Here is a 27,985-nt window from a genome sequence, read left to right as displayed (position 1 = left end):
TCTACACGTCACACGTCAGTCTGTATAAAGGCTGTGAGAGCAGCTGAAGGTCCGCTGGGTCCGAAACGTCGGAGACAAGGAGAAGAGGAGGAGGAGTTGCAGGAGTAGAGCTGAGAGAGAGAGAGAGAGAGAGAGAGAGAGAGAGATCATAACAAACAGCAACCTGCAGGGAATATGCTGACTTCTTAAGTCCTTAGTGTAGAAATGCTCAAACTTTAGGTGTGTTATGGAATTTTATTGGGATGCGTGTTGGGAGCGCAATTCCTGGCTACTCAGTTTAAGTTCACAAGATGGGATCTCATGGAGAATCTGAACATCAGCCGACTCGCACGATCGCCTGGATTTTTACCTTAATAACTGTTGCTTTAGTAGTTTTCCTATTTTAAGTGTATTTAATTAAATCACCAGCTATAGCTCATCTTAAATTGAACTGGAACTGGAAAGTCTCCTCGACCGTTTTTTTTTTGTTGTTGTTGTTGTTTGACAAGTGAGAATCATGCATCTGGGCAAAGCACTTTTGTTTTTCCTCCTCCTAAACAGCGTGACCACGATCTTCTCGCTGTCCACTTGCACCACCGTGGACATTGACCACATAAAGAAGAAGCGCGTGGAGGCGATCCGGGGTCAGATCCTGAGCAAGCTGCGCCTCACGAGTCCGCCGCAGGCTCTCGGACCCTCTCAGGTGCCGTACCCGGTGCTGGCGCTTTACAACAGCACCAAGGAGCTGATCGAGGAACTGGGTCGAGAGCGACAGCAGAGCTGTGGGCAGGACAACACCGAGACCGAGTACTATGCCAAGGAGATATACAAGTTCAACATGATTCAGGGGCCACCTGATAACAGTGAGTACCCCAAATACAGGTCCAAGATCAACAAGTATTCGGGGTTTGTTTTTTTGTTTGTTTGTTTGTTTGTTTTTTTATTAGGGGTAACATATTCAACTGCTCACGTGTAAATACGTGAGAAACTGATTTCATCCAAAAAACTCGTAAGGATTCGAATGAGCCATGGTGATGTTCCAGTTCATACGAATCAACTCGTAAGAAAAGGTACGAGCGCTAACCCCGCCCCTAACCTCTTAACGCCCTTAACCTCTGCGTCTGAACTCGGGTCGTTTAGATTCTCACGAGTTTGCAAGCGTTAGACCAAGTTATTGTTATAAATCAGTTCCATTACACGTTTTCTTACTGGGTTAAATGACATTGTGTCTTTCTCTCTCTCTTTTTTGATGTTCAGTATTTGCAGCCTTGTAGAGATTTGGTGGATTTCCATCATTGGATCGTTACATCACAGCTTATGGTAAAGCCATTCAGTTAGTTTGTGGTAAGAGAGTCTCAGGTACAGGGATGCAGTCTAGTGTGACAAATCAAAATGTGCATTTGAAAGGAAGTTGGTGTGCTGGACTGTGTAATGAGCAGGCTAAAAGCAGAATGCGCATGGAAGATTGCAGAGGTTCTTCTGAATGGATTACTGGTGCTAGCCTGGAAAGTGCCTCAGGCACAAATCATGTTGCTGAGGTTCCTGGAATATGATTAGCTCCTGAAAGAAGTCCAATTTCAGATGGAACGTTCAATTTTATGTATGTGGAGCATTAAGCATGTCTTTAAGTTTACACGCTTCAATCATTGTGTACAGGTTCACTTGATGTTCAGTGGAAATGTCTTATTAAAGTAGGAGTTCAAACTATCAAAAGGAGAAACATGTATATCAGTAATTTAGACTAAGGGCCTGGCACTCATATTTGGCACCGAGTGGTGTAACCGGGACAGCTGTCCAGTTCCGAGGTGACCCTGCTTCCTTTAGTGAACACAGAGGACAGTTATTAACAGACTGAGCTGTGCGCGCTCTCAAGTCTCAGCTCGGCAGCGGGCACGCGCCTGGCCGTTCCGCTGAGCTCACGAGGCGCGCGCACTGTTCCGGGCAGCCGTTCATTCCACTGGAACCATTTTAACCGAGCTCACTAACTGTCTGTCCATGGAGCAAGCTGTCAAAGTTTCCCCCCATCTCAGAGTCCACCGGCGCCATAACTGTCTTTTATGTAGGCCTAGATAATTGTCGTTTTACGGTTTTCCTGCTTTATAGAGGCCTTTTCAAGTTTTACACAAAGATAAAAGTAATGCTCTGAGAAGAGCCTAGGCGTTCTCTTGTCAGATGCAACCTCTTATGATTAATAAAACATGTTTAAGTACCACTAGATAGCCAATCTATGGCTTAATCCTCAGCTCTCCAGTGCACTGAGGTTTCTAGAGAACACAAGACTTTGTTTGGAAAGTGAAACAGCTGGAAGTGTGCCTCTTTGCTGATGGAAGGGGGTCATTGCATCATGCAACTTTTTTTTTTTTTCCAAAATCAACAGGTGTTTTATGCTAGGGAGACACTGAACAGACCGTCCTCTGGCTCACAAACAAACCCCTGTGCCAATTGCTGATTTCAGGTCAGCTAAAGTGCTTCTGACACTCCTAATATACACTCCCTCAGCTACTTTATCTGCTGTACCAAACAAATGGTTTATGGTTACTTTTTATGCCATTTTAGAAAAGCCAGTGGCGATCCCTTGGTGATCAGGATACTCCTCACTGACCTTATGGTTTCCAAGACATGAGATCAGCACAATAGACAGCAAAGAAGGACATAGTCCTGAGCAATTGTTACTGTATTTCCACTATCAGAGAATGTCATTATGGGGATACACTAATGCATATCACAATAAATTTTAGATTAGCCCAACTAATGAGTTTTACATGCATTGCACATTGGAATCTTCCTTGATTTTTAAGCACTTGTCCATTCGCTGTAGCAAATAGTTCTCCTTAGGTTCACTAAAAAGGATGGCTATCCATCCATCCATCCTTCTTCTATACCGCTGATCTTTTTCAGGGTAAAAGGATGGCTAGTGGAATAATATTTCCTCTAATACCCATTTGGCTTAGCATATAACCAGACCTGACCTTGAACCACTTACTACTCATATGATCTACTCAGTCTTATGACTGCATACCATACCATATGGTGTTCTGGCTCACATCACTGCTTATTTAGCTTTGCCCTGGTAAGGCATCTTTTGACTTAAGTGGCACACACACCAGCATATACGCTCACCGTCCACTTCAGTAGGAACACCTGTACACCTGCTCATTTATGCAGTTATCCAATCAGCCTATCATGTGGCAGCAGCACAATGCATAAAGTCATGCAGATACAGCTGAAGAGCTTCAATTAATGTTCACATCAAACTTCACAATGAAGTAAACTATAGAGACTGTTGTGTGTGAAAATTCAAGGAGATCAGAAGTTTCTGAAATACTCAAACCAGCCCATCTAGTACCAACAACCATGCCACGGTTAAAGTTACAGAGATCACACTTTTTCTTCATTCTGATGTTTGTTGTGAACATTAACTGAAGCTCTTGACTCTTTTATGCATTATGTTGATGCCACATGATTGGCTGATTAGGTAATGAGCAGGTGTAGAGGTGTTCCTATTCAAATGGATGGTGAGTGTAAACCAATCATTTGGTACCAGTAAAAACTTGTGAGAACTATACTAAGAGCCATATTAATTGAGTATTATATTAATAGGTGGATAAAAGATGATGGTCTGCAGTAGAGGATGGGTAATAGTATGTGGTGTTAGGTAATCAGCAATGGAGTGGGCGGGGAGGGGAGGATGTGGACTAGAGCTGCAGACAGCACTGCTTCTGATATATGGAATAGTAAGAAGGTGATGTAATTTCCAAGCAAAACAGAGACCAAAATTTCAGGCCAATACTGGAGGCCAGAGTCCTTCCCCTAACTCCACACACACTCACACACACACACACACACAAAATGTGTCCCTCCTCTTCATCCCTGATCAAGTGGAAAAAGTCTTACTTCTGCAGCAAGCCTTAGCGCATTATCTCATCTAAGCGTAGTCAACCTAAAGTGTGTGTGTGTGTGTGTGTGTGTGTCCTGATTTATTCAAAGGCCACCTCATTCAGAGTGCACACAAGAGCACTGTGTTGTAGTGGTGCTGCTTACTCTAAGACTTAAATAGTCCAAGGAGTCATTCAGTGCCATTCAAACGGTCACTTAGCACCACTCAACAGCCAAGAGAATGTAAAAGTAATGCTGCTGAGACATTTACCGTGACCCGATTTTACAGGGTAAGTGAAATACCCAGTGTAAATGAGTAGTAAATCCACTACCTACAGTGTATTTCACGTTAGACCGGATAATATCTATTGATGATTTCTTTCTCAGTGTTTTAACTTAAGCATGTGCCTGTAGCCCAGACCTAAAAAAAAAAAAAAAAAAATCTTTTAAAAACGAAGTAGATACATAATATTGCCAGATTAATATCAATTTCGTAGTCTTCTCTGTGACAATCTTTTTTTATTATTTATTTTATTTTTTTTACTCAGGTTAAGTTTATGACACTGAACAGGCCTACACCACATCCTTTTACTCTCACAGTATTATTTCGTTTCCCAAATTCTTTCTCAGCCACTGGCCGGCACGTGTCCCTCCATGTTCCTCTGTTCTATTTCTTGTGTTTACCTCCACTCTCTGACATGTCCAGCAGCCCCGAGATTGCTTTTTCAGAAGTCTCTGTGTGATGTCACCTGTCGGGTAAAGGACCTCGCAGGGAGGTACATCCCAGACACAGGATGGGGAATGTTGGGATGGTGGTGTCTGGAACAGGGTTGTTCTAAGATACTTAGGGAGTGATGGCAGGCTGTAGTGGTTGGGCTGTGTCCTTGCTTTGGGCTGTGTGTTTTTGATGTTTTGATTTCACAGGGTTACAAAAAAATGTGAGATTTTATTTTTGTCTTAATCACAGTATTTATAAAACTGTATAAGCACAAATACTATTATAGAACTGCTAAAGAACAAGCTAGATGGAATGGGTAATTTAATACTAGACTAAACAATATTTCAGGTATTCTGAATAAGATTGTGTTTGATTTGAATAGGGGATATATGTTTAAACCAGTTTTTAATATTTTTAGTCACACTGAAAAAAATTCAGGCCTGATTTCAGATATCGTAAGCACCGTAGTACTGGCCTTCATTTCAAATCTGATATCAGCAGTTGTAAATTAGAATTTTGTTCACACAATTATGCCAACAATCCCCCACACTCACAGCCATGGAACAAATGATCTACAGACTAAAAGCTTGGCAAAAATAGGCCATAATGTGAAATCCACCTTAAACCATTGCAATGGGAAAAATGAGGTCATCCAAAAGGAAACTAAAGCCTTGATTAGAATTTCAAATCTTCTCTCAAAGTGGGGCTTTCCACCTTCAGCTAAAGGACTACAGAAAGGGCAGCGAAGTGAAAAAAAAAGCAAAACACAGAACAAGTTTCTTTTGCTTTGTGGAAAGTTATAAATGCATAATTGACCGTACTTTGAAAATGCTGCTTGGAAGTAAGACATGGAAAAAACAGTTATTAGTCCCGCTGCCAAATCTGTAAACAGGTATTAAAGATCAAATGCAGTCAAAAGTTTATGAAGAATGACTGAATTTTTTTGTGTGTGTGTATAAGCATAGCTTTCATTCTGGCATACAATTCTGAAGACATGCTGCACACAAAAGTGCATAAATACTTGTTGACTTGGCTGTAAGCGAGTGTTTCCATTTAGGTTATAAAATAGTAGCCATGTGCTTGTTTTTGTTTAGTAATGCAAACACCAGGCCAATTACAATATAAGCAAAATGAGTTGCAGAAAACAGATACTTTATCAAAAGAAATGTTTTTCTAAAAACATTTCAAGCCTGTCCTTCTGCTCTGTGTGTGTGTGTGTGTGTATACATATAATATATAAATACATTATTAATGTATATATATATATATATATATATATATATATATATATATATATATATATATATATATATATATACCATTATTATTACATCTATAATACATACTGCTTAGCAGTCCATTTAGAATAATCTGTTTATTACATAAATATAGCTTACCACATTTATCGTGGCATCCAACCAGCCAGGGATTTGATGCATTGCTAATGGAGTGTGGTCTGTCAGCAACATGCTCAGCTCTTAGAGGGCATTTAAAGTAGTTGAAACTGAGGCTAATCTGAGGATCATGAACACTGGTTGTGTGGTCTGCTTCTATATTTGGGTCTACTTTTAGAACAAGCAGAAATCACCGTTTTCACACAGAGCCGTTAAGCAAAGTTCTCTCGACTTAAAACACTAAGCCCTTGGGAGTGCACAGTTCAGAGACACCTGTTCTGTAGTAGAGTGGGCGGGAGGAACCCACACTGGTATCCCAGGCCTGCTCAGCCTAGTTCACCATCCGTATGAAGGACATTTGGTTTTCATTTCATGACTTCAACTTGTTGCTAACTCTTCCTCTGTAAAGCACAAACAGATGGGACATGGCTTTGGCTCTGCAATCTCCCAAAGCAAGTAATCATTTTCATTCACATCTGAGCGGTGGCGTTGATTTCATTTCAAACTTGGGTGGACACACTACGTGTGACACCCAACCCATCATATAAATCTTTTATACTAAATAGTATTATTTTGCTTAGGATGCTTCACACTATGTTCTGGTAGTTCTAGATGGACAATTTCCTTACTTGAACCCTTCAAATGATTAATTAGACATCACACTCACTTTTACCAGAACTATTAACAATTATAATGCAGCTTTATGGTAGTGTTAACTGCTAACTGACTCCTTTATCTTTTTTAAAAGTCTACTCACTTCCCCATCCCTTTCACTGTTATAAAGACTTTTAGTCATTTAATACAGTATCAAATACCTCTAGCAAACAAGCTTTATATATGAGTGAGTGTATGAGTGTACGAGTGTGTGAGTGTAAGCCTGATAACCCAGTTTATGCTGTTTAGATCTAGGTATGTAGGTTCTTTGTATTTAACTTTCACAACTTTTGTGCGAGTGGGTAGGAAGTATAAAAAAAAAAATTACAACCAAGCTAGATCTTTTGACACAAGTGTATACTTTTAGTCAGATTCTAAAAAATGTGAGAAATAGATGTGTGTCATCAGAGAATGAGGAAAATTTGTTACCTAGGTAGTATTTGGGCAAAGGAGGGAGTTAAAAAAAAAACCCTGAATAGAACCAAGGTACAAATTGTAGATTGTAAAGAATACAGCATACTCCTTTTTTTAATTTTTTTTTTAATTAAAGATTATCTGTCACAAGAAAAAACATCACAAGTTTATCAATTCATTCAGCTGGTGCCTGTTCCATGCCTTTTGTCTAGCTAAGGTAATGCTAATGTAGCATTGCAATTTCAGAGACACTCTCATTTGTAAATACAATATGTCTATACTATATTGTATTATGTCAGTGTAAAATGTTATAGGGTAAACTTGCCTTTAACAAGCTAGCTATGTCTTATAAACTACTGTTAGTTGTTGGCCTGCAGTAGTGTTTCTTGTTTAATCCAGGCTAAATCAACAGCTTGCGGTAGCTCCATGGCTGATTTCTTAGATTGGCGCAGGTGCTCAGTGTACCTCAGTCTTGTCAATCATGAACAGTTGCTGGGAAAGTGTAGTTACCACGGTCTGCTACAGTAACGCTATAGGAAAGAAGTTGCTAACTGTAGAGTTGTCTTCTGTGTGAAAGTAGGAAAGATGTGACAGAAACTATAATTTCCTATAAATTTAAACCAGAGCTGTTCGAAAATTATACATCACCTCAAATCTACATCTGGGCATCTGAGGGAGACGGAGATCTGAGAATCCATAAATTTAGACTTTAATGCTCCATAAAATGCACTCGAAGAGATTTACCTCTACTTTCTTGCCTTGCAGATGACGTGGTCTACTGTCCCAAGGGTAAAACGTCTAAAGTATTCCGCTTCAATGTCTCATCTATGGAGAAAAATTCCACCAACCTGTTCCGAGCAGAGTTTCGTGCTCTGAGAGTGCCCAACTCCAGCGCCAGCAGGAACGAGCAGCGCATTGAGCTCTATCAGGTAAACGCACTCTTTAATTAAAGTGGACAGAGTTTGGTTATGTATATTAAGAGCTAACGTACATGTAAATTGCAGTAATAAAGCACGTAATAACGAACATATAGACTCTGTAGTGGAAGAGGCTGATCCTTAAACAACTTCAGTAGCCAAGTATGGCTCAGAAGAGAAACATGATTCTGATTTATGAATGATTTCTCAGAATTCCCAGAATTCATAATTCTTAGTTTTAGACCCATGTGGAGAACAAATCTTGAGCAAAGCTATAATATTTGATCGGGCCATTAAACTGACAGACATTTCTAAGACAAACACAAAATTCATACCTAACATTTATTGGCATGTACTTCTTTTTCATATTTTAGGTAGTAGGATGTATAAGTATGTATTTATACCAGAGTGCTGTTAAACTTTCTGATTGGTCGGGAAGGTGTTGATTAGATTGCTATAAAACTACGGCTCTGGCAGTAGTTCCAGCTGTTAGTAGTATCGGCTGTTAGCTATTAGCTATTATATTATGTTAGCTGTTAGCTAAATCATAGGTTTATATTAATGCAGTCTTTATAATATGTTATCATTTCTATAGTAACAAATTACATAGAGACTATTATGGCAGATGCTCCAAATAAATGGATTTAAAAACTTGTGTAATTGTTGATGTGGTAAAATTTTCTGTGAGGTGATGTTCATTTAACATTTTTAGAAGGAGTCTCCAGTGTCAGTGCTATGTAACAGTCAGAGGTATAGCTATAACTTTAGGTTTTTTTTACACAGGAAAGTCTTTGCAGTTTCTCAGTAATGTGAAAAAGTCCATATTTTTGTCTTATTGAATTCAAGAGAGAGAAAAATAGGCTGGTGAGCCTATTACTAACACTAAACGTAACTATAAAAGCAGCTAGCAAATAGCTGTGATTAAAAGGAAGAAAACACGTTAGGACATGCTGTTAATAATAAATAATAAACTTTGGGGTGGTAATGGCATCATACCGTGTCATAGTTGATTATCTTCCAATAACATTATTCCCCATCATGTTTTATTACTTACATACAGTTCCCTCTGGAACTACTGGAATGGCAAGGCCAATTAATTTGTTTGTGCTATAGACCAAAAACATTTGGTTCAAAAGATGGATAAGAGATGAGATTTTAGGATTTTAGCTTTTGTTCCCTGGTATTTACATCTGAATGTGGAACCTTTTGTATCAGACCACCCAATTTTTAGATGAGCATTAATATAGGAACAGACAAGATTTAAAGTAAATTAAAGTAAATGACACTTAATAATTGGTTGCATATCCCTTGCTTGCAATAACTACATCAAGTCTGTGACTCACTGACATCACCAAACTGTTGATTTCTTCTTTTGTGATGCTTGTACCACAGCCTCTTTCATTTGTTGTTTGTTTTTGGGGGGTTTCTCCCTTCAGTCTCCTCTTCAGGAGGTAAAATCTGCTCAATTGGGTTAAGGTCTGGTGATTGACTTGGCCAGTCTAAAACCTTCCACTTCCGCCCCCTGATAAAGTCCTTTGTTGAGTTGGCAGTGTGGTTGGAGTCATTGTCTTGCTGCATGATGAAGTTCTTCCAATTAATTTGGATGCACTTCTCTGTAAACCTCTGAATTCTGCTGCTACCATCATGACTTATATAATCAATAAAGATTAGTGAGCCTAATCCAGAAGCAGCCATACAAGCCTAAGCCATGACACTACCTCCACCATGCTTGACTGAAGAGCTTTTATGTTTTGGATCATGAACAGATCCTTCCTTCTCCACACTTTGGACTTTCCATCTCTTTGGAAGAGGTTATTCTTGGTTTCAGATCTTTTGTGGTTCATCTCTGTCTTTCTTTGCGAATTGCAATCTGGCCTTCTGATTCTTACTGTTCATGAGTGGTTTGCATCTTGTGGTATTGCCTCTATATTTCTGCACTTATAGTCTTCCTTGAATGGTGGCTTGTGATACCTTCACCCTTGCCCTGTGAAGGTTGTTGGTGATATCACTAACTGTTGTTTTTGGGTATTCCGGTTCCGGTGACAGGGTACGCTGGTGCGTTTTGCTGCCGCTACTGTTACCATTTTGTTTGTTTTTGTTTGTTGTTTTAAGTCATATTGTTTTAAATAACTGTGAGTTTTTTTAAGTTATATTGTTTTTAGTGCCATTACGATTGCGATGTGGTGGTGCCATTTTATATATTTTGGACTGTTGTTTTTATTTCTGTGTTCCACCCGGAATAACCTGCAGCGTGCAACACGGAATCAGTGCCTCAGTTCGGCTGCGTGTGTGGATTGTACGACTTTGTGCTCGCAGTGCGCTACGGAGTTTCAACGCCTTGGCCTTGCGAGTGTGCACTCAATGACCATGGCCCTAAGGTACACTACACGCCAGCTTTTGAATTTAAAACAGAGCTCTTATTGCCTAGCCAAAGACTCTTACAGAATCTGTCGAGACGCTGGATTGCTACGTCCTAAACTATATATCCATCGGGGTTTGAGGCGCAGTTTTGCTGTCTCATCCTCTCCTGACATCTTTGTCCCTACCTGTCGACATAAGACCAACAAACTGCCCCATACTGGTGTTGATCACAGTAATTTAATATCGGTTCCCCGCATGGAGATTAAACCACTGTCGTCTCCGCTTCAGATCCAGGCTTATGCCGCATTATTCAATGCGCGGTCCGTGAATAACAAGGTGCTGCTTTTATCTGATTTTCTTACAGATATAAAAGCTGGGCTTGTTGTTTTTAACCGAAACCTGGCATAAAGAAAATGATGAACTCCTGTTTAACTAGATTACTCCAGTGAGCTTTGGAGTATTAGATCTCCTGAGGTTATCTGGCAGAGGTGGAGGCATTATTGTGGTTTACAACCTGAAGTTCAACATAAGCTCTGTGTCCATTCCCCAGTTTTCATCATTTGAATACCTGGTCTTGAGTATTTCCTCTCCTATATCTACCATCATTGCTACAGTCTATAAACCACCTAAGGCTATGACACATGCAACTTTTTCAGAGTTTGCTGACTTTCTGTTAATGTTGAGAATGAATGACAGAATTCTAATTGTGGGAGATTTTAACATTCACGTGGACCGGAGTGACTCTGTGGCGGCTAAGGAATTTCCGTCGCTAATTGATTGTTTTAGCTTCACACAGTTTGTAACTGACCCGACTCATAACAAGGGCCATATGCTGGATCTCGTGATTGCAAATGGCTCGTTTGTATCGCAGTTTTCGTCTGTTGACGTTGGACTGTCTGATAATTCAGCTGTCTTTTTTAATCTGGAACTGTATCATCCAAATGAGCCTACCATCCGAACAGTAACCTTCCGGAAGTGGAAGTCTATTGATCAGGCAGCTTTCTCCAATTCTCTTGCTTCCACCTTCAACGATCTGCATCACTCATCACTGGAGGAGAAAGTTCTGCAGTTAAATTCTGCTCTTGCTGCTAATCTTGACTCTTTTGCTCCTTTAAGGTCACGTAAGGTCACATTCGCCTGCTCTGCTCCCTGGTATAATGACAATCTGCGCTCTAGAAAGGCTGCTTGTCGGAAAATGGAGCGCAAATGGTGCCTTACTGGACGGAATGTCTACTATCAAGCGTGGAAGGATCTTCTGGGTGATTATCGAGCACTAATGGAGACTGAAAGATCCTCTTACTTCCCTCAGGCTACTGTAAACAATCAAAATAATCCCAGACACTTGTTCCAAACCATAAACAGATTGCTTCAAATTAATGCTGTTACCACTTTGCCTGTTCCTCAGCAGCTATGTGATTCTTTTCTTCAGTTTTTTAATTCTAAGATTGATCATGTTTGCAAAGAAATTCCTGTCACACCTGACTCTGCCACTTTACTCCTTCGTCCATCTGGGTTCACTGGTGTTTCTTTCACTCATTTCTCACTGCTTGATTCCGAGGCTCTCACAAGGGAGGTATCCAGCATGAAATCAGCCACTTGCTTGCTGGATCCAATTCCCACGAACCTATTTAAATCGTGCTTCAATGTTTGGTGCCCTACTATCCTCAGCATTATAAATGAATCACTGGAGACTGGGGCCGTTCCAGCAGTACTAAAGACTGCTGCTGTTACACCTGTACCAAAGAAAGAAAATGTTCCCGTGGATGATTTGAACAATTTTCGTCCCATTTCAAATCTCCAGTTTTTGGCAAAAATACTTGAGCATGTTGTTGCCTCTCAACTATGTATGCATCTTACAATTAATAACCTCTTTGAACCCCTTCAGTCAGGTTTTCATAAACTTCACAGCACTGAAACGGCGTTGGTCAAAGTTACCAATGACTTGTTGATGGCCTCTGATTCTTGCGCTACATCCATTCTTATTCTTCTTGATCTTAGAGCTGCTTTCAATACAGTGGATCGTGGTCTTTTACTTACCTGCCTTGAAAGTGTTTTTGGTGTGTCTGGGACAGGTTTAAACTGGTTTAAATCCTATTTTACTGACCGTTCCCAGTTTATTTCTATGGGTGGCTACAGGTCTGACACTAGCTCTGTGCTCACTGGTGTTCCTCAGGGCTCAGTTTTAGGCCCTCTACTCTTCAATATTTATCTATCTCCACTTGGGCATCTGCTGCGATCGCTTAGCCGCCATTATCACTTTTATGCTGACGATACCTAAATCTACATTCACTCAAAATCTGGTGAAAACCTTGATGTTTGTTTTGTTTCTGAGTGTATTTCTGAGATAAAAACATGGATGAACTTTCTGTGCCTGAACAGCGGGAAAACTGAAATTATGCTCATAGACTCGCGCCATCAAATTCGCAAAGCTGCTCCACTGTCTCTGTTTGTTGATGGCTCTGTTCTAAAGACCAAAAGTAAAATGAGAAACCTTGGAGTAATTTTTGATACCAGTCTCACATTTGATTTTATTGTTCAGAACACTGTGAAGGCATCCTTTTTTCACCTCAGAAATATAACTAGACTCCACCCAATGCTAAACTTCTCTGTAGCTGAAAAGCTGATAAACTCATTTGTCGTCACTTGGCTGGATTACTGCAACGCCGTTTTAGCCAGAGTTTCTAAATCCACAATTAACAAATTTCAATATGCTCAAAACTCTGCCGCCAGGATCCTGACGGGAACCAGGAAATGTGAACATATTACTCCTGTTTTGGAGTCCTTACACTGGCTCCCGGACAGGTTCCGTGTCGATTTTAAGATCATGATGTTGACATACAAGGCAGTACATGGCTTGGCTCCGCATTACTTATCTGGTTTATTGATCCCTTACACCCCAAATCGCAGACTGCGCTCCTCACAGTGCAATTTGTTAACTGTTCCACAAACCCGCCTAAAATCTATGGCTGACAGGGCTTTTCCTGTCTATGCTCCTTCCCTTTGGAACTCTCTTCCTCCTGAACTCAGGGAAGCTCTGACTTTTGGCATTTTTAGCGCTCTACTCAAGACACACTTTTTTTAAACTTGCATTTGACTGCTGATGTCTTTTTTTATTATTATTTTATAATAATAATAATAATTATTATTAACGTTGTTGTTTTTATTAACTTTTATATGTTTTATTTTTCTGTGTACTGCTTATTTTGTGTACAGCGCTTTGAGAAGCTGCTTTTAAAGGCGCTTTATAAAATAAAGTTTATTACTATTATTATTATTTTTTCACAGCACTCACAATGTTTCTGTCATCAGCTGTTGTTGTTTTCCTTGTTTGTTGTCAGTGGTTTCTTTCTTTCCAGGACATTCCAAATTGTTGTATTGGCTATGCCCAATATTTGTGCAATGGCTCTGGTTGATCTTCTCCCTTTTGTCAGCTTCAAAATGTCTTGCTTTCTCCCACAGACAGCTCTCTGGTTTTCATATGGGTTTATCTGTTTTAACAACAAAGGCAGTCTTCACAGGTGAAAACTAGGGCTCAAACCAAGAGTAGACATTCAGAGCTATTAATCAATTTAACAGGGCGCATCTGGGATGCACCTGTTAGTTACATGTTCCAATATTTTTGAACACTTAAAAAAATGGGTGGGGTCGAACAAAAGGTGCCACGTTGTAAGTTGTTCAACACATCTAGATGTAAATATGAGGAAATGAATGCTGAAATTCTTTTCTGTCATCTCATATTCATCTTTTGAGCTGAAGCCCAATGTCTTCAATGTATACTTAAAATAATAGAATTGGCCTTGCTGTTCCAATACGTTCAGAGGGGACTGTATACTGTGTATATCTCGCAAACAGGCAAACCCTTTTTTCCCCTAACAGTTACAAAGCCTGTGTCGTCTGCAAGACTGTCATATGCAGTAGAGGAGATAAAACACCTCCTAATTCCTAACAAAGCCAAGATTTTAACCTTGGTGAAAAAAAGCAAAGGTTTCTTAAAAAATATATATAAATCTTTTTTTTTATTTTTTTTTTATTTCACACAATAACTCCCTAGCTAGCAGTTGCTTAGCGCTAGTCATTATTATATATGATTATGGCTCTGAACATGGGACCAAAAAAGCATACTGAATTTGTATCAAGTCCACCAACTCCTGCTTCTTCAGTTTTTTTTTTCAAAGTGCTGATCTTTATTCCAGGCACTGAATGGATTATACAGGAGTGTATTTGCACAACTCAGCTGAACAAAGGAAGTATTCTGAGAAAGCCTGACTAAAGCTCGCTTTCTGCCACTGTCATAGCCAGAGCACTGTAATGTAATACATCAGTGAGGATGGGAGTTTTAGGAGGTAAATTGTGTGTAGTGTCAAATTATATATACACACATCTACTATGTGTGCACATGTATATACTACCACTATATATAAATGCGGTGGGGGGGGGGGGGGGGTTCGGTCGGTTTCCTCATTAATCTCCCATGAGAGGCTGGGAGCCATGATCAGGTTCCAGCGTTTCCTGCCAGGGAGACGTGCATCTCCGGCCCTACAGGGCTACACTTTAGGCCCAGCCTGACAGGCCTACAGATGGTTTCCAGGAGCTGTGCAGGAGATAGAGGCAGTGTCAACCACTGGAAGGAGAGGGGGGAGGTGGATGGGTGTACGTGCACCCCCACAGTGTTCGTTTGGTCAAATCTCTAGCTTTTTAGCGTGGGCTGCCTGAGTGGTCTCAGAAGCCCTCCAGCCTTAGCTTGAGTCTCACAGGGGGTTAGATTAGGGGCGCAGCAACTTTGCTTTTCCCACCTCTTGTTGTATTCTTTGTGTGCCTGATGGTATATGGGGGAGTGATTTTATCAAGGAGATTGATGAGTCAGATGTTGTGGTGTAAAATTTGTAACAGAAGGTTTGTGGCTATGCCAAGACTTCCTGAGCAGGATGATGTGGCCATTTTTCTGTTTGGGATAACATGATTACCAACCAGCGTTGTATAAATGTTCGAGAAGCCTTTATTTCTAACTGGTAAAGACGGCTAAATGCAAGCATTAACATGCAAAATGGGGATATCTCTCACACTGAGAGTCACATTTTCCATAAGTGAGAGGGGAGAATACATTGGCCTCGGGCATCCTTGAGTGTCTGGCTCAGACGGTCCTGGCCAGGCCACTGTCTGGAGCTTGTGTGAATATGAGTGTGCTTTCTTAGTGTATTTTACCATATGACCCAACTACTCATGCTGTCAATCAGATGTTTTATTCTGCTAATAAAAAACTATAAACACTGTCTCAGGAACAATCTGACTTAAAAATATGGATTAGCCAATGTACTCCTTGACCTTTACATCACATGGAATCCCCCAAATATTCCCCATGCAAACTTAGCATGTTGCTGTTTTGTGTTTCTTCAGATCATTAAACATTATGAGCATATTGCAAAGCAGCGGTATATTGGGGGAAAGAACGTCTTGACCAAAGGAACGGCTGAGTGGGTCTCTTTCGATGTTACGGAGACTGTTAGGGAGTGGCTTACACACAGAGGTGAGTTAAAAGGAAAGAATCAACATTTACATCTGGTTATTAAAAATATAAGACAGTCAGGACATCTATTAAAAGGCTGCCTTGAGACTTTGATTAGAAATTTTCAGGTCAAAATATCTCAAATGAATATCAAAAGATCTCAGAATGGAGTTGTTGCTACACTTATCACATCTCTGAGTCCATATGATTTATCTGTAAGACATAATAGGGTATTTAGAGTTTCTGAGGAGTATTACAAAGGTAAATAGCACTGAAATTAACCCCTTAAATACAAAGAAATCATTGGCAGGTCTGAACTTCACTCTAATTTTACTGTAACTGCTGAATAATTCAAGTGGTTGCTGAAGAGGAATAATGGAATAATGAGCCAGGAGATTAAGTTGGCTTTAAAAAAAAAAAAAAGTTTTTTTTTTTTTTTACTCGTACTACAGAGAATCATTCAGAAAACAAATGTGTTGGCTAGCAAGTAGCAGTTGTCCCAATATTAGTTGGAAGGGAAGAGTTGGAATGAACTGCCAAAATGAAAATGTATGAATTATAGTTCATGGAAGTAAAAATAACAATTTGTATTAATATGAAAATACATTTGACAGGGCACAGGATTACAAACCACTTGGTCAGCGACTAGCACAAATTGCATGCAGCAAGTTCTTATACTTGATTTATCATTGTTTGACTATAGTCCTCAGCACATATGATATAAAGACAATAAATCAAAAGAAGGAAACTGTAATAAACTTCGTTGCTCTGAATTTGTTCTTCTTTCTGTGCTGTGCAGAGACTAATCTTGGCCTGGAGGTCAGTGTGCACTGCCCCTGTCACACCTTTAATCCCAATGGTGACATCAACGATCACAAAAACGAAGTGCTGGAGGTCAAATTCATAGGTAAGGTTAAGTAACTCTCAGGGTTTTGTCTTTTTTTCTCTAGTTTCACTGGTAATTTAGGTGGAAGAACAAGGAAATACAAACTCTGCAGTTTAATAATAAAAGGAAAAGAATTATAACTATTGATTTGGAAAATATTAAAATGCTAGAAAATGCTAACTGTTTTAACACTTTTAACATGGCATATTTCTTCATGAACATGCAAATCAATTTCAGATTATAGAGATGATGATTTGCATTGCTAATAGTATTGCTTGTTTTCTATTCTACAGCTGTAGAAACCTTAGCATTATAACTTAGATTTTCTTCATCTTTGTAGGCCTTCAGTCATATTATTGTCACCTCATCTCTGTATTTCCTTACCCCTTTTATCTGGAATAATATCATTCTCTTCTGAACTTTCATCAAAAACATATGGGTCTGAGTTGTAGTTGGAGATAATGCTCAGAGCAAGACAGATCGCGATCTTGATCATGGGAACGCGCTTGGGTCTGGAATCTCACTTAGTAATGGGGGCCCCAGGGTCTGGGGGGGATTGGAAATGCTCCCTAACTCCATCAGCAGTCTCCATTGCAAGGAATGCGTTGCTGCCACGGGCGCTCAGACTTTTGGCCCCAAATTAAAGAGGGGCGTCCGTATCCACTGGCAACGTCCCTCCTGGGACCTGAGCTGCTTTTTCTATCGACGACAGATTGGATGAGCAGACAGGCGAGTGCATGGGGAGAGTAAGAATAGAGGGATAAGATGCTGTGGAATGACAGCCAATAGGAGCTGGGAGATGCTGGGCACAGGCTCAGCTTTTATTTGTCCTTCAACATGCAGTGAACGCTGTTTTGCCCATAGGTATGGACGGAGATCACTACGAGCACCGCATGGATCATAGCCGCCTCAGTAAGCAGAAGGAGCACCCCCTGCCACATCTTATCCTGATGATGCTGCCTCCCCATCGCCTGAACGTGCCGCCTACATCCAGACGTCGCAAACGGGCACTGGATACCAACTACTGCTTCTCGTAAGGGGGCGCTATTTTTTGTAATTGTTGTATTGTTGAATGTGTATCAACTTTATTCATTAAACACGAGTAGACGATGTCGGGTATCAGAAGTTCTTTGCTCAATAGGGTGTCTTTACTGTTATGAAACACACCAAGAAATCAGTATTACACAGCATACAGCTACGATGGAGAAAAAAAAAAAGAAAGATATATATATATATCATCGCTGAAGTGAGTTTACCAGTCCTCTCTGGTTCACATTCCAATTAGTATTAGCACACCATGTTTCCCTCAAGAGGCTGTATGACTAAACCATTTAATTGGCATCTGACAACTTTAAGCATGATAGAAGAATCAAGTTGGGATCTGTCCCTGTATTCAAATTAGAGAAGGCTCATGTGTGTAGCACACTGGCTCCTCAGAGCCACGATGCCTGGGTTTACCTTACCGACAGCATTAGACGCCTGGGCACAGTCCAGGAGAGGAAAAAAATGACACACCTCACAGTGGAATTTCTGAGCCTCCGAAAGGCACAGCTTGAGCTGTTTATAAGGCAATACAGAATGAAAATAGAAGGCTTAAAAAACGTCAAGTAAGAATTGGCTGTATTACTTCATTGAGGCTATGGAAATGTCATTGAATGAATGCAGCAGCTGTGCCAAGAAAGCAGAGCAGCAGAATAAAAAGGTATATAGTGCATAAGGAAATTAATTGCAAAGCACTGGAGCAGCTGATCATCCTGTGTCTGTCTCTCTTCCTCCACTGCAGTAATTATGAGGAGAACTGCTGTGTTCGCCCGCTTTACATCGATTTCCGACAGGATTTGGGCTGGAGATGGATCCATGAGCCAAAAGGATACCACGCTAACTTCTGCTCAGGGCCATGTCCTTACTTGCGCAGCGCTGACACCACACACAGCTCGGTATGAAAGGACGCTTAAAATTAATTAATTAATTCATTCATTCATTCAACAGCAAATTTAAAAAATGAATTATTTTCATTAAGTGTCGTAATAGTATAATCTTAATAGTATAATGTCTTGTCCGAAAGACAGTGCTGTTTTTACAGTATAGTGTCCCTGTCACTATACTGGGGCATTAGGCCCCACACAGACCACATAGCGAGCACCCCCTGCTGGCTTCACTAATACCACTTCCATCCAGGTACTGGCCAAGCTCAACCCTGCTTAGCTTCAGTAGGACACCAGGCGACAGCTGCTGTTCGTTCCCGTTACGACTCATGTTATAGCAGCTATAAACAGTCTTCCCTCTCTTACAAAAAAACAAAGCAATAGGTACTAGAAGCCTCTAACTGTTATGTGTATACTAAATGTGCTGACACTGGAGACTCCTTCCATAAATGTCAAATAAAATCTCCTCACTGAAAACTTCACCATATCAACAATTATGTTTTGTTAAATAACAGCACACAAGTCCGAGTGAATGAGCTGTTACTATAGAAACACGTCAGAATGGGTGCATTTAATTTAACCTGATTTGCCTTACAGCTGGCACTGGTGTCACAGTTGCTGTTATAGAAAATTCATCAACAACAATCAAAATCGAGAATTAAACAGCATTGTGGTATAAGATAATTATAAGAAAAATTTATGGCAGGTAATGCACAAATCCCTTTAATGACAGGTGAAGACCTGCCATTAACATCACATCACAAGTTGACAGCTGAGATAGATCACCATTTACACCAGGCGTGTTCAGGGGTCTTCACTGTGTCTCCAGTGACCCTCTTGTGATCGTATTTCGTGACTAGCAGGGTTGCCAAATCTGCTTGACAAAAACCACCCTACTTCAAAACCATCCTATAAAATTCCCAATATCAAAATGCAATGTATATATATAGCTGTTAAATGCCACTGCTAAAAATGAAACCATGGGGCGTTCACAATTAGTCTGCAAAAGCTATATGCATACAAATAAGAGAAAACACAACAGCAACTATAATCAGGGCAGAGTTTCCCAAAAGCGCAATAATTCAAATATCTGTCAAATGGTAGCACGAGCATCACTTTAAACATTCTGTCTACGAGTTAAGGTGACCTTAAGTTCACAATACCTTTTGGTAAAAAAAAAAAAAAAAATGCCTGTAATATCTGACTTTTAAAAAAATATTTTTCATTTTAATTAAACTTGAGCCAAGCAGCACACCAACTTTAAAATTTGGAGTAAAAACTTGAATAGAACATAAGGGTTAACTATTAAACTTGTTCTTCCCATGTAGTTGCTGAGCCTGTACAACACTCTGAACCCAGAAGCCTCAGCGTCACCATGCTGCGTGCCACAGGACCTCGAACCTCTAACCATCCTCTACTATGTTGGACGAACACCGAAAGTGGAGCAACTTTCCAACATGATTGTCAAATCTTGCAAGTGCAGCTGAGAGTTTCAGCACCAGTGGCAGCCCTTCAGAGGTCTTACCACCTTGGCAAAAAGAGGGAGGGTTAGAGGGGCCAGAACTGGACTTAAAAATACCTCCATACTTTCTTCTTCTCCACTTTCAGGCCCTGGAGCATGACACTTTGAAGCACTACATTTCCTATAATGAGTTTTGTTCCAAGGTGGCTTTGCCATCAAATGCTACTCTTCCAACCCTCGGACCTCCACGTAGACCATTTGGGCTGATTTATCCCTTCCCCCACTTTTTCTCCACCTATACCTGTTGCTTTTACATTTTGAACTGTCTGTGCCACCGTACAAATGTCTTGGGCATTTCTGAACCGGCTGAATTATATTAAACTGACAGCACTCACTTAGTGACTAATACAGAAGCTGCTTTATCCAGAATGTCTTAGCAGCTGTGGTCAGGACACAAAGGAAAACTGATAATCCCTACTGGATATATCAAAACAGACTTAAGAGTTAACAAGAGCATTGCCTGGCTGACACTCAGGCGACCGTCAGGTTTTTGTTTATAGTGTAAAAAGCCTTGATGCACAGGATTCGTCCTTGCTGAACATTGTACTGTGGTCTTCACGGTTTCCCACACTGTTTGTCTACAAGACAGGCTAATGAATACAAGACGTGTCATAAATAATATTAATAATGATACATGCTGGAAAGAAATGTTAGTGAGAAAATATTTTGTTTTGGATGCTTACCTCTGTTACCTGTCAGACTTTTTTTTAGGTTTGTTCAGTAGGCCTACATAAAAGCAAACAGGATAAAATATTGTATGACAAGACATGAAACCAGATCACAAACTGTACATGTTTTTTTTTTTATTGCTATTACCCTTGGAAAAACAATCTTTTTTTAATTAAAATTAGTCTTGGACAAATAGATTGAATTTGAATTATTTCTGCAAGAGTAATGCACATAATATAATACTTTCAAATAAATATAATGCACTGAATGCTGTATTATTATTATTATTATTATTATTATGTAACACCTAAATATCGTATCATGTATATAAAAACTCCCTCCCACACAATATGTTTCACAGAATTTAAAGCGATTTCTAGCAACTCTAATGTGTTTATTTTCACCAATACATTGTTCTGTATTAACAGACAGAGGGGAACAGGTCTTCCCTCACTACTTAGATCTTGAAGGATTAACATGTCAACAAAGCAGATGGTTTCTACTACCAGGGGTATTTACTGGTTTCTTTTATACAGCTATAGAAATCTCTGTATTAGCCTAGTGTTTCGTCTGGGATAACATTACCAGGTAATGATGCACAACATGGAACCCAACAACACAGCATAACTCTGTAGCATCAGGAATCTGATAAGAAAACCATGACTATAGTCATTCATCTTCAGGCATCTTTGGATTGAAGTCTTTTACTGGTTGGAAAGGCTGGCCTGCTTTTTCCCTTACTGCAGGCATCTACTAGGTCAGACATACAGAAGTGGTTAGGTAAGTGGAGACTCAAAAATGCTGAACAAATTGTGGGGAAAATGTGTAGTTTTTAATGAAATAATGAATGCAGAATGAGAAAGATACTAGCAAAGTCATGATGCAGTTACTAATGGAAAGGATGACAGCATGGTTCTGTAAACAAGCACATGTTCAAGTATACACACCTTATATTCTTTTAGCTGTGCCACAGAAAAAGCAGCTCTCTTCTACATTGTAGTAAAAATCAATGGAGAAGAAATCAAAAGCATTTCACGTCATACTATCTGCAAAAAAATGTTGTTTTTTTCCTACTCTGTACTATATACAAATATCAATGACTCAAAAAAAAAAATGTGTTCACGCAGTATTCATACAACATTCTGGTCATACACTTTCAGTATTTGGTTTCATACTGAAATAATTCATAATGCAACATTTTGGATTTACAATAACACACACAAGACAAATTACAATATCAAACAATACCATTGTAAAAGCTAAAAATAAATGTTCTTTAAATGGCCAAACCCTGAGTTGATAAATGTTACAGTACAATATCCTCAATGGGGGACAGCAGGCTTTATTTTGCATACATCAATAATATACAGTACATTGCTGGCCAGACTTTATGACTGAGAATAACTAATGACCTGCAGCTAAAAGCAGAAACACCATTTCTTCTAATTAACGTGTGTCAAAAATATGTTGAAGTTTTGTAAAACATCAACAAAACCCACCAATTAGTCATGCAGACTGCCCAGCCTTTTAAGATATTAAACTATTAACTCTTCATGAAATAAGACTTGCTGCCCTATGGAGCTGTAAATGGATAACACTGGTGTACACTGTAGAAGGGAAAAACTGCTTTCTATGGAAAGACATTAAGAAGAGTCCCTCGATTTATCAACCAGACTTATTTTCAGGGTCTGTTAATGAAGTACACCAATCACTGATACAATGGAGCCATTATGTCCTAGAGATTCAGTTGTTTCAGTCTGCTAGCATGAGTGCAGTACATTTGGAACTGATCATAAAATACAGCACACAAGGTAATAAAACTCAATACACAAGCAGTATGTGGCACCGTAATGAGGCACTTGAGGAGAGTATTATGGTCCTGACGGACACGGTGCTTATTGATACGTGACGGTATGTGTGCTGATCACCAAAAGCAATTGTCCTTTGGCAATAATTTATAATCAGCATCAATGTTCTTTATAATCAGCCTTAATGCTCTTTATAATCAGCATTATACCACAGCATTGTTGAATTCTTGAATCTGAAAGTGTTTATATTAATGCACTCATTCTAATATGTTATCATTTCAGCTTATTCACAGGGACTTGTATGGAGGGCATTCATTTGACCAAAAAAAAGAGAAAAGTATCATCACTGATATTGTGAAGCTTCCTGTTAGGAGATGTTTATTTAACATTTCTGGAGGAAGTCTCCAGTGCCACGGCTTTGTGAAGCTCAGTAAGGGCTCCATCACAGCAAAGGCTTCATGATAGAGGACTGTCTGCTTTGTGGTTTCTTGACAAACTGTGCTTTTTGTTTTATCAACTTTAAGAGAGAGAAAATAAGAGTGGCTGGTGAGGGAACGATTGTTTATAGCTGCTAGAACATAAGGAAGTAACCTGCCTTGCAGAAATTCCATAACATAAAATGTAACTGAAAAAAGAGTTAAAAAGCATAACATCTTGTTTATTAACAAATAAAAAATGTTATCATTAGCAAATCACTGTGGTATAGGAGGAATAAAACACATTGTGGAGCTATCATACCAAACTTCTTGGGGATTATTCCTTACATAATGCACATATTATACCTAATAAGATTCTTTCAGTGTCACTTTTTCGAGCGCAAATATGCAAATATCTTTTAAATATACTTTTCAAGTGCAAATATCTTTTAAATCACAGGCCATCTAAGTCTGAAACTGAATGTTGAACTCTACTGAAGATCTAAGTCTGAAAGTGTGTGTTAGGAAGCTTACTCTTCTGGTCTGTTCCAGCGATCAGGCCGAGAGGCTGAGTGGAGTTAACAGCTGTTGTTGCCTGTCTATTCACATAGTCTTTTGATGGCAGCAGTTGCAGGGTGAGAATGGGGCTGGACAACTGCAGCAATAGGACGGGGAGGAACTGAAGGCCACCGGAAAATCTTGGGCCATGGAACAGATCTGCGCTCGTGTCAAAGCCAGGGATTTCTTACACAGCATGCTATCCTCACAGCCACATGCTCTCCAAAAAAAATAAATAAGGTCGGTTTTATGTCAGACACGGTCTCAGGGGTAGCAGCATTTGTCAGCTGTTCCTCCACCCTAAGGAAAGATATGATTCTTGTCTAGTGCGGGGGCTGGGACATAAAGCAAGATAACAGTAAAACAAGATTAGCTAGAAGAGAATATAAAAATGTTTATGGTATGCTAGCAAAGAGCAAAGAGGAGTGGATATAGATGTCACTTTGTTTAAAGGAATAGTTCAGCCAAAAAAATTCATTTTACACAAAATTTCCCCCATGTTTAGTTTTCTTCAGTTTTGTATTAGAGCTATAAGGCTCATGTTGCTGACAAATACGGACAGTTTTAGGGTACCAGTGTAAGATGGCATGCAAATGGAATGTATACATCACTTGCTTCAAAAGACATGGTTTGGCTCAATAATACCATGTGTACATAAACATTTTCATAAAATTGCAGAGCAAGTTCTTATTAAAAGAAATTAAATATACAAATGACCAAATTGTCATCCAAATCACTTCGTATGTACAATTTCGTCTTTAAACTTTAAACTACACCTACCTACATATGTTGCCTTCTTCATCAAGAATGATAAAGAAGGTGATACCTGATTTAAGGTGGCTGTTACTACTGTTTTTAGATATGTAGCACATTCTAACTGCTAACACTGTCACACTGTCAGAAACCACAGCAGCAAGTCTATTTGGGATTATATAACAACTGGTTGGGGCAATTATGCGATGGAGGCTTGCAGCTATAAGCTTCCTTTGCTTATTATCCACATTAGACTTGTAGCTCCAGTGGAAAAACTGAAAAGGCTAATTTCTTACACTATACACCTCAAATGATTCACTGCATTCGGGGAAGAAGGGAAGAATTGTGGGTATTCTAGCCAAACTATTAATTGAACAGACTTTTCTATTCCATCATGGTAAACCATAGTGACACTTCAGTCTGAATGATAAAAATTGTTCCTGTGAAGAGATCCAACACCAGCGAGTAATCAGTGAACCAGCCATCGCTCCATCATCAAGGTCTGGACCTATACGTGTGGAATAATTTGCTGTACATAGACAGACCTGAGGAAATATAAGAACAGATAACTGCCTGATTAAACTGTCAGATGCTTTCTAAAACATTCATAACCACATTCAAAGTTAACATAAGTGGAAACACAATAAAAATAACAACAACAAAAACAAACAGGACATGAGTGCTGCTTCCTGTTAATGAACAGATCCTGGGTTTACAGTAGAAGTTTTGCTTCAGTACATGTATTACTCAGTACATGGGGTTATGTAAGCTCAGAGCAGCAGCAGCAGAAGCTGGAGCTGTCCTGCCCCTGTGTCCTTCTCACTCTTTGGTCTATCGCCTGGACTAGAGCCAGTCTTACAGGAGAAAAGAAATTCCGAGTGCACTCGGAGCTGCTGTGTTTGTGCTCCCAAACAGTATTCTCTTTCATTCCCTCGCCGCAGACTCTGTTTATTTTGGTGCTCTTTTACACCGTTAGGCCTTACGGCGCAGGAGAACGAAAACATCAGACCCAACTTCCAATCCAGTGACATGACTGCTGGAAGCAGCTTTTCCAAGCTCAGCAAGAAGAGAGGTGTGTGTGTGGGGGGGAGGGGTTGGGGGGGTTTGGGGGTGAAAGAATTAACGGGAAGAGTTCATCTTTTTTTAAATCATATATTCCTCCTTGATATAAAATTATTTACATTCATATAGAGTTCTGTGATTAAATAGATAGCAAACAAAATGAAGCCAATGCCAAATGAACAAGGGGGGAAAAAACAAAACAAATACCAAAGCAGAGAGAAAATGAGGCCCTATGTGGTTTCTGGTTTGGAACTGAATTACAAGTCACTGCCAAAACCAAGCAAAAGGTTGAAAGAAAAGTCTAATTGGTCGGCTCTTTGTTTGATTTAAATTTTTTAAGGGGTACATGGTGAAAGTTCTCATTGGAATCAGGCCTAGGTTACATGTCTAGGCCCACCACGTGTAAACTTTCTGGTAAATGTAGGCGTAGTACTGTTAAAAAATTCCACACCCCTCAAAAAGTGTTATTCAGCCCAAATTCAATCCTATTCACTGATTAAAAAAACATCTCCTGGTTTATGCTATTGGTGAAGGTTAAATATGACAGCAGAAAATGACAAAAGACAATGCCAGTGAAATATATATTGATTGAAAGCAAGCAACCGTTACCTAATCATCATCATAGTTCCTTTAAGTTGGAACTATTTCACTGCATGTGCTTCAACAGGGCAGAGAGTACTCTGGGCATCTGTTTTATCAGCAAACAGCAATAAAGCAGGAATGAGCCTTCAAATGAGCATGGAGAAATGTGAGTGACTGCTAATTGTAGGCCTAATGAGAAGAGAGTGCAAGGGAGAAATAAAAATGTGGTGTGAATAGGATAGAGAGGACAAAGCGTCAAAGAGCTCGAGCATCAGAGAAAAAGTGACAGATGTACACTGACAGCTGATCACTAAGAATGCTGCCTGTATAGATCAGCTCTAACTCCCTGTCACACTCAATCAGAGCAGCTCACTTATCTTAGCACAAAGACACAGAGGGCCCTTTTCACACATAAACCATCACAGGAACACCACGCATGGCTGCACTTTACTTTGTGCTGCCCGCTCTATGCTTTTATCTCTTCCTGCTTTTCTCACATAATGATTTAGGTGCCATGCACCTCCCAAATCCCTTTCCACATACAATGGAAATAGGCATTCATGAAATTCAGAAGCAGCTCCCAATGAGTTTATACGACATCTGGTGAACCACTTTGAAAAGAAAAAAAAATAAGGACAAAAATAAGGAAATGACTGTCCACTGTACATTTTTTTACATATGAAAATGAATCATTTTCTAAGTTTTTTTTTTTTCCTCAATTCTAAGAATCTGAGTCTGAGTGTGTGACACATGGAAACATACAGTATAGACGGCTTTTCTCGGACAGTCTTGATCAGACAAACAGATGTGCAGCAGCTTAAACTACTTAATATCACTGTTATAAAATCAACAGTTCCTCCAGACCATTTCTCAGGCTCCAAGGTGGAAAGAGTTGTGCAACTCTACGAAGACGAGTGTGAGCATGCGCAAGAGTGTGTGTGTGTGTGTGTTTTCTTTCAGTCTCACATGGCGCAGGAGAAGACAAACTCATGCGATCCAACAGACACAAAACTATGTGTAATAGTGTTGAAACAAGAAACTTTTTTGATGTTCCCCGAGTAAAACATTAGCTTAAATGTCAATTTATGTCATTATTGTATTGCCCTAAATATAGATATGTGTCAAAACCAGCAGTTGCAAGCAGAGTAGGTACAAAAATCTGAGCATCAGTAAGCATCAAGTGCCATAGTAATTGATAACTGTGAAAATTAGATTTGCAAATGGAAATAGGTAAGAATAGCTTCATTACAGTAGCAATTTCAAAAGCTAGGAGCAATGTGGCAGCTTGTATGTGTGGATAATGCACTAGCCTGCCATTTTCAGTAAAACCATGACAATAAATCAATAATCCATTAATCAGTCCCTCCAGAATTCAGCGATTTCAGAAATTAACGCAAAATCAAGAAAATGCTGCAATATTAACAGGAACTTGCAATTTTTCAAAATTACCAAGGATTTTACACAGATTTGGGCCAAAATGCGTCATGTGACGACATCATGTGGGACATTGTGATGTAATCACAATGCACATTCAGCCAAGCCCTCTTCAATCACGAGTACAGCTAATAGGTCTCATTTACCAACAAAACTGCAAAAGACTGTGCAAAACAATTTTGTGCAATTGCAATTTCACCAATTCGAGTAGTTTTCCACAAAAAAGCACAAAAACGCCACAAATTGCATCACAAATTTCGAGAGAGAAAAAACGCAGCAAAATCACAACAATCACAACAACAAAAAACGCCACAAAATCCTGTACGGACTGATTAATGTCATCAGTCATTAACATCTAATGTGTCTGACTAACACTATATAGTTAAGCAAAATTATACGGTATAATGTAAGCGATCTACTGAAGATATCAACAATTAACAGCTGAGAATGGATAAAACAAAGGAAAACTGGTGGCTCTGTTACACTGTTGGAGACATTTTGCTGCCACGGTTTGACTTGTCTTGTCCCCATAGAGAAACGAATCACTGCAAATC

General features: G+C 39.6%; 2 protein-coding genes across 16 annotated transcripts in view; one reads left to right on the top strand and one right to left on the bottom strand.

Annotated features, from left to right (window-relative positions):
- Positions 1–34: 34 nt before the first annotated feature.
- On the top strand, positions 35–21,125 carry tgfb3 (transforming growth factor, beta 3). The gene is made up of 7 exons (XM_053633882.1): positions 35–842; positions 7,801–7,964; positions 15,708–15,837; positions 16,616–16,723; positions 17,567–17,735; positions 18,486–18,639; positions 19,956–21,125. The coding sequence occupies exons 1-7, from the start codon at positions 497–499 to the stop codon at positions 20,112–20,114; spliced, it is 1,230 nt and encodes a 409-aa protein (XP_053489857.1). The 5' UTR covers positions 35–496; the 3' UTR covers positions 20,115–21,125.
- The window catches only part of ttll5 (tubulin tyrosine ligase-like family, member 5), a 90,667-nt gene continuing 80,906 nt past the window's right edge, over positions 18,225–27,985 (bottom strand). For 10 of the 15 annotated variants that reach the window (XM_053633866.1, XM_053633865.1, XM_053633868.1 and 7 more), the window contains 4 exons: positions 23,577–24,898; positions 21,766–21,807; positions 21,404–21,568; positions 18,225–20,875 (listed from right to left, as the gene is read on the bottom strand). In XM_053633866.1, the coding sequence (XP_053489841.1) occupies positions 24,849–24,898 (50 nt within the window). In that variant the 3' untranslated portion in view covers positions 18,225–20,875; positions 21,404–21,568; positions 21,766–21,807; positions 23,577–24,848. Of the gene's footprint in view, positions 20,876–21,403; positions 21,569–21,765; positions 23,144–23,576; positions 24,899–27,985 lie in introns of all 15 variants that reach the window. The other 5 variants (XM_053633864.1, XM_053633870.1, XM_053633871.1 and 2 more) reach the window with 5 other exon arrangements.

The sequence above is a fragment of the Ictalurus furcatus genome, chromosome 9 (assembly GCF_023375685.1).
Source record: "Ictalurus furcatus strain D&B chromosome 9, Billie_1.0, whole genome shotgun sequence".
Classification (NCBI taxonomy): domain Eukaryota; kingdom Metazoa; phylum Chordata; class Actinopteri; order Siluriformes; family Ictaluridae; genus Ictalurus; species Ictalurus furcatus.
The sequence above is the reverse complement of the archived record's forward strand: the minus strand, read 5'-3'. Positions and strand labels throughout refer to the sequence as shown.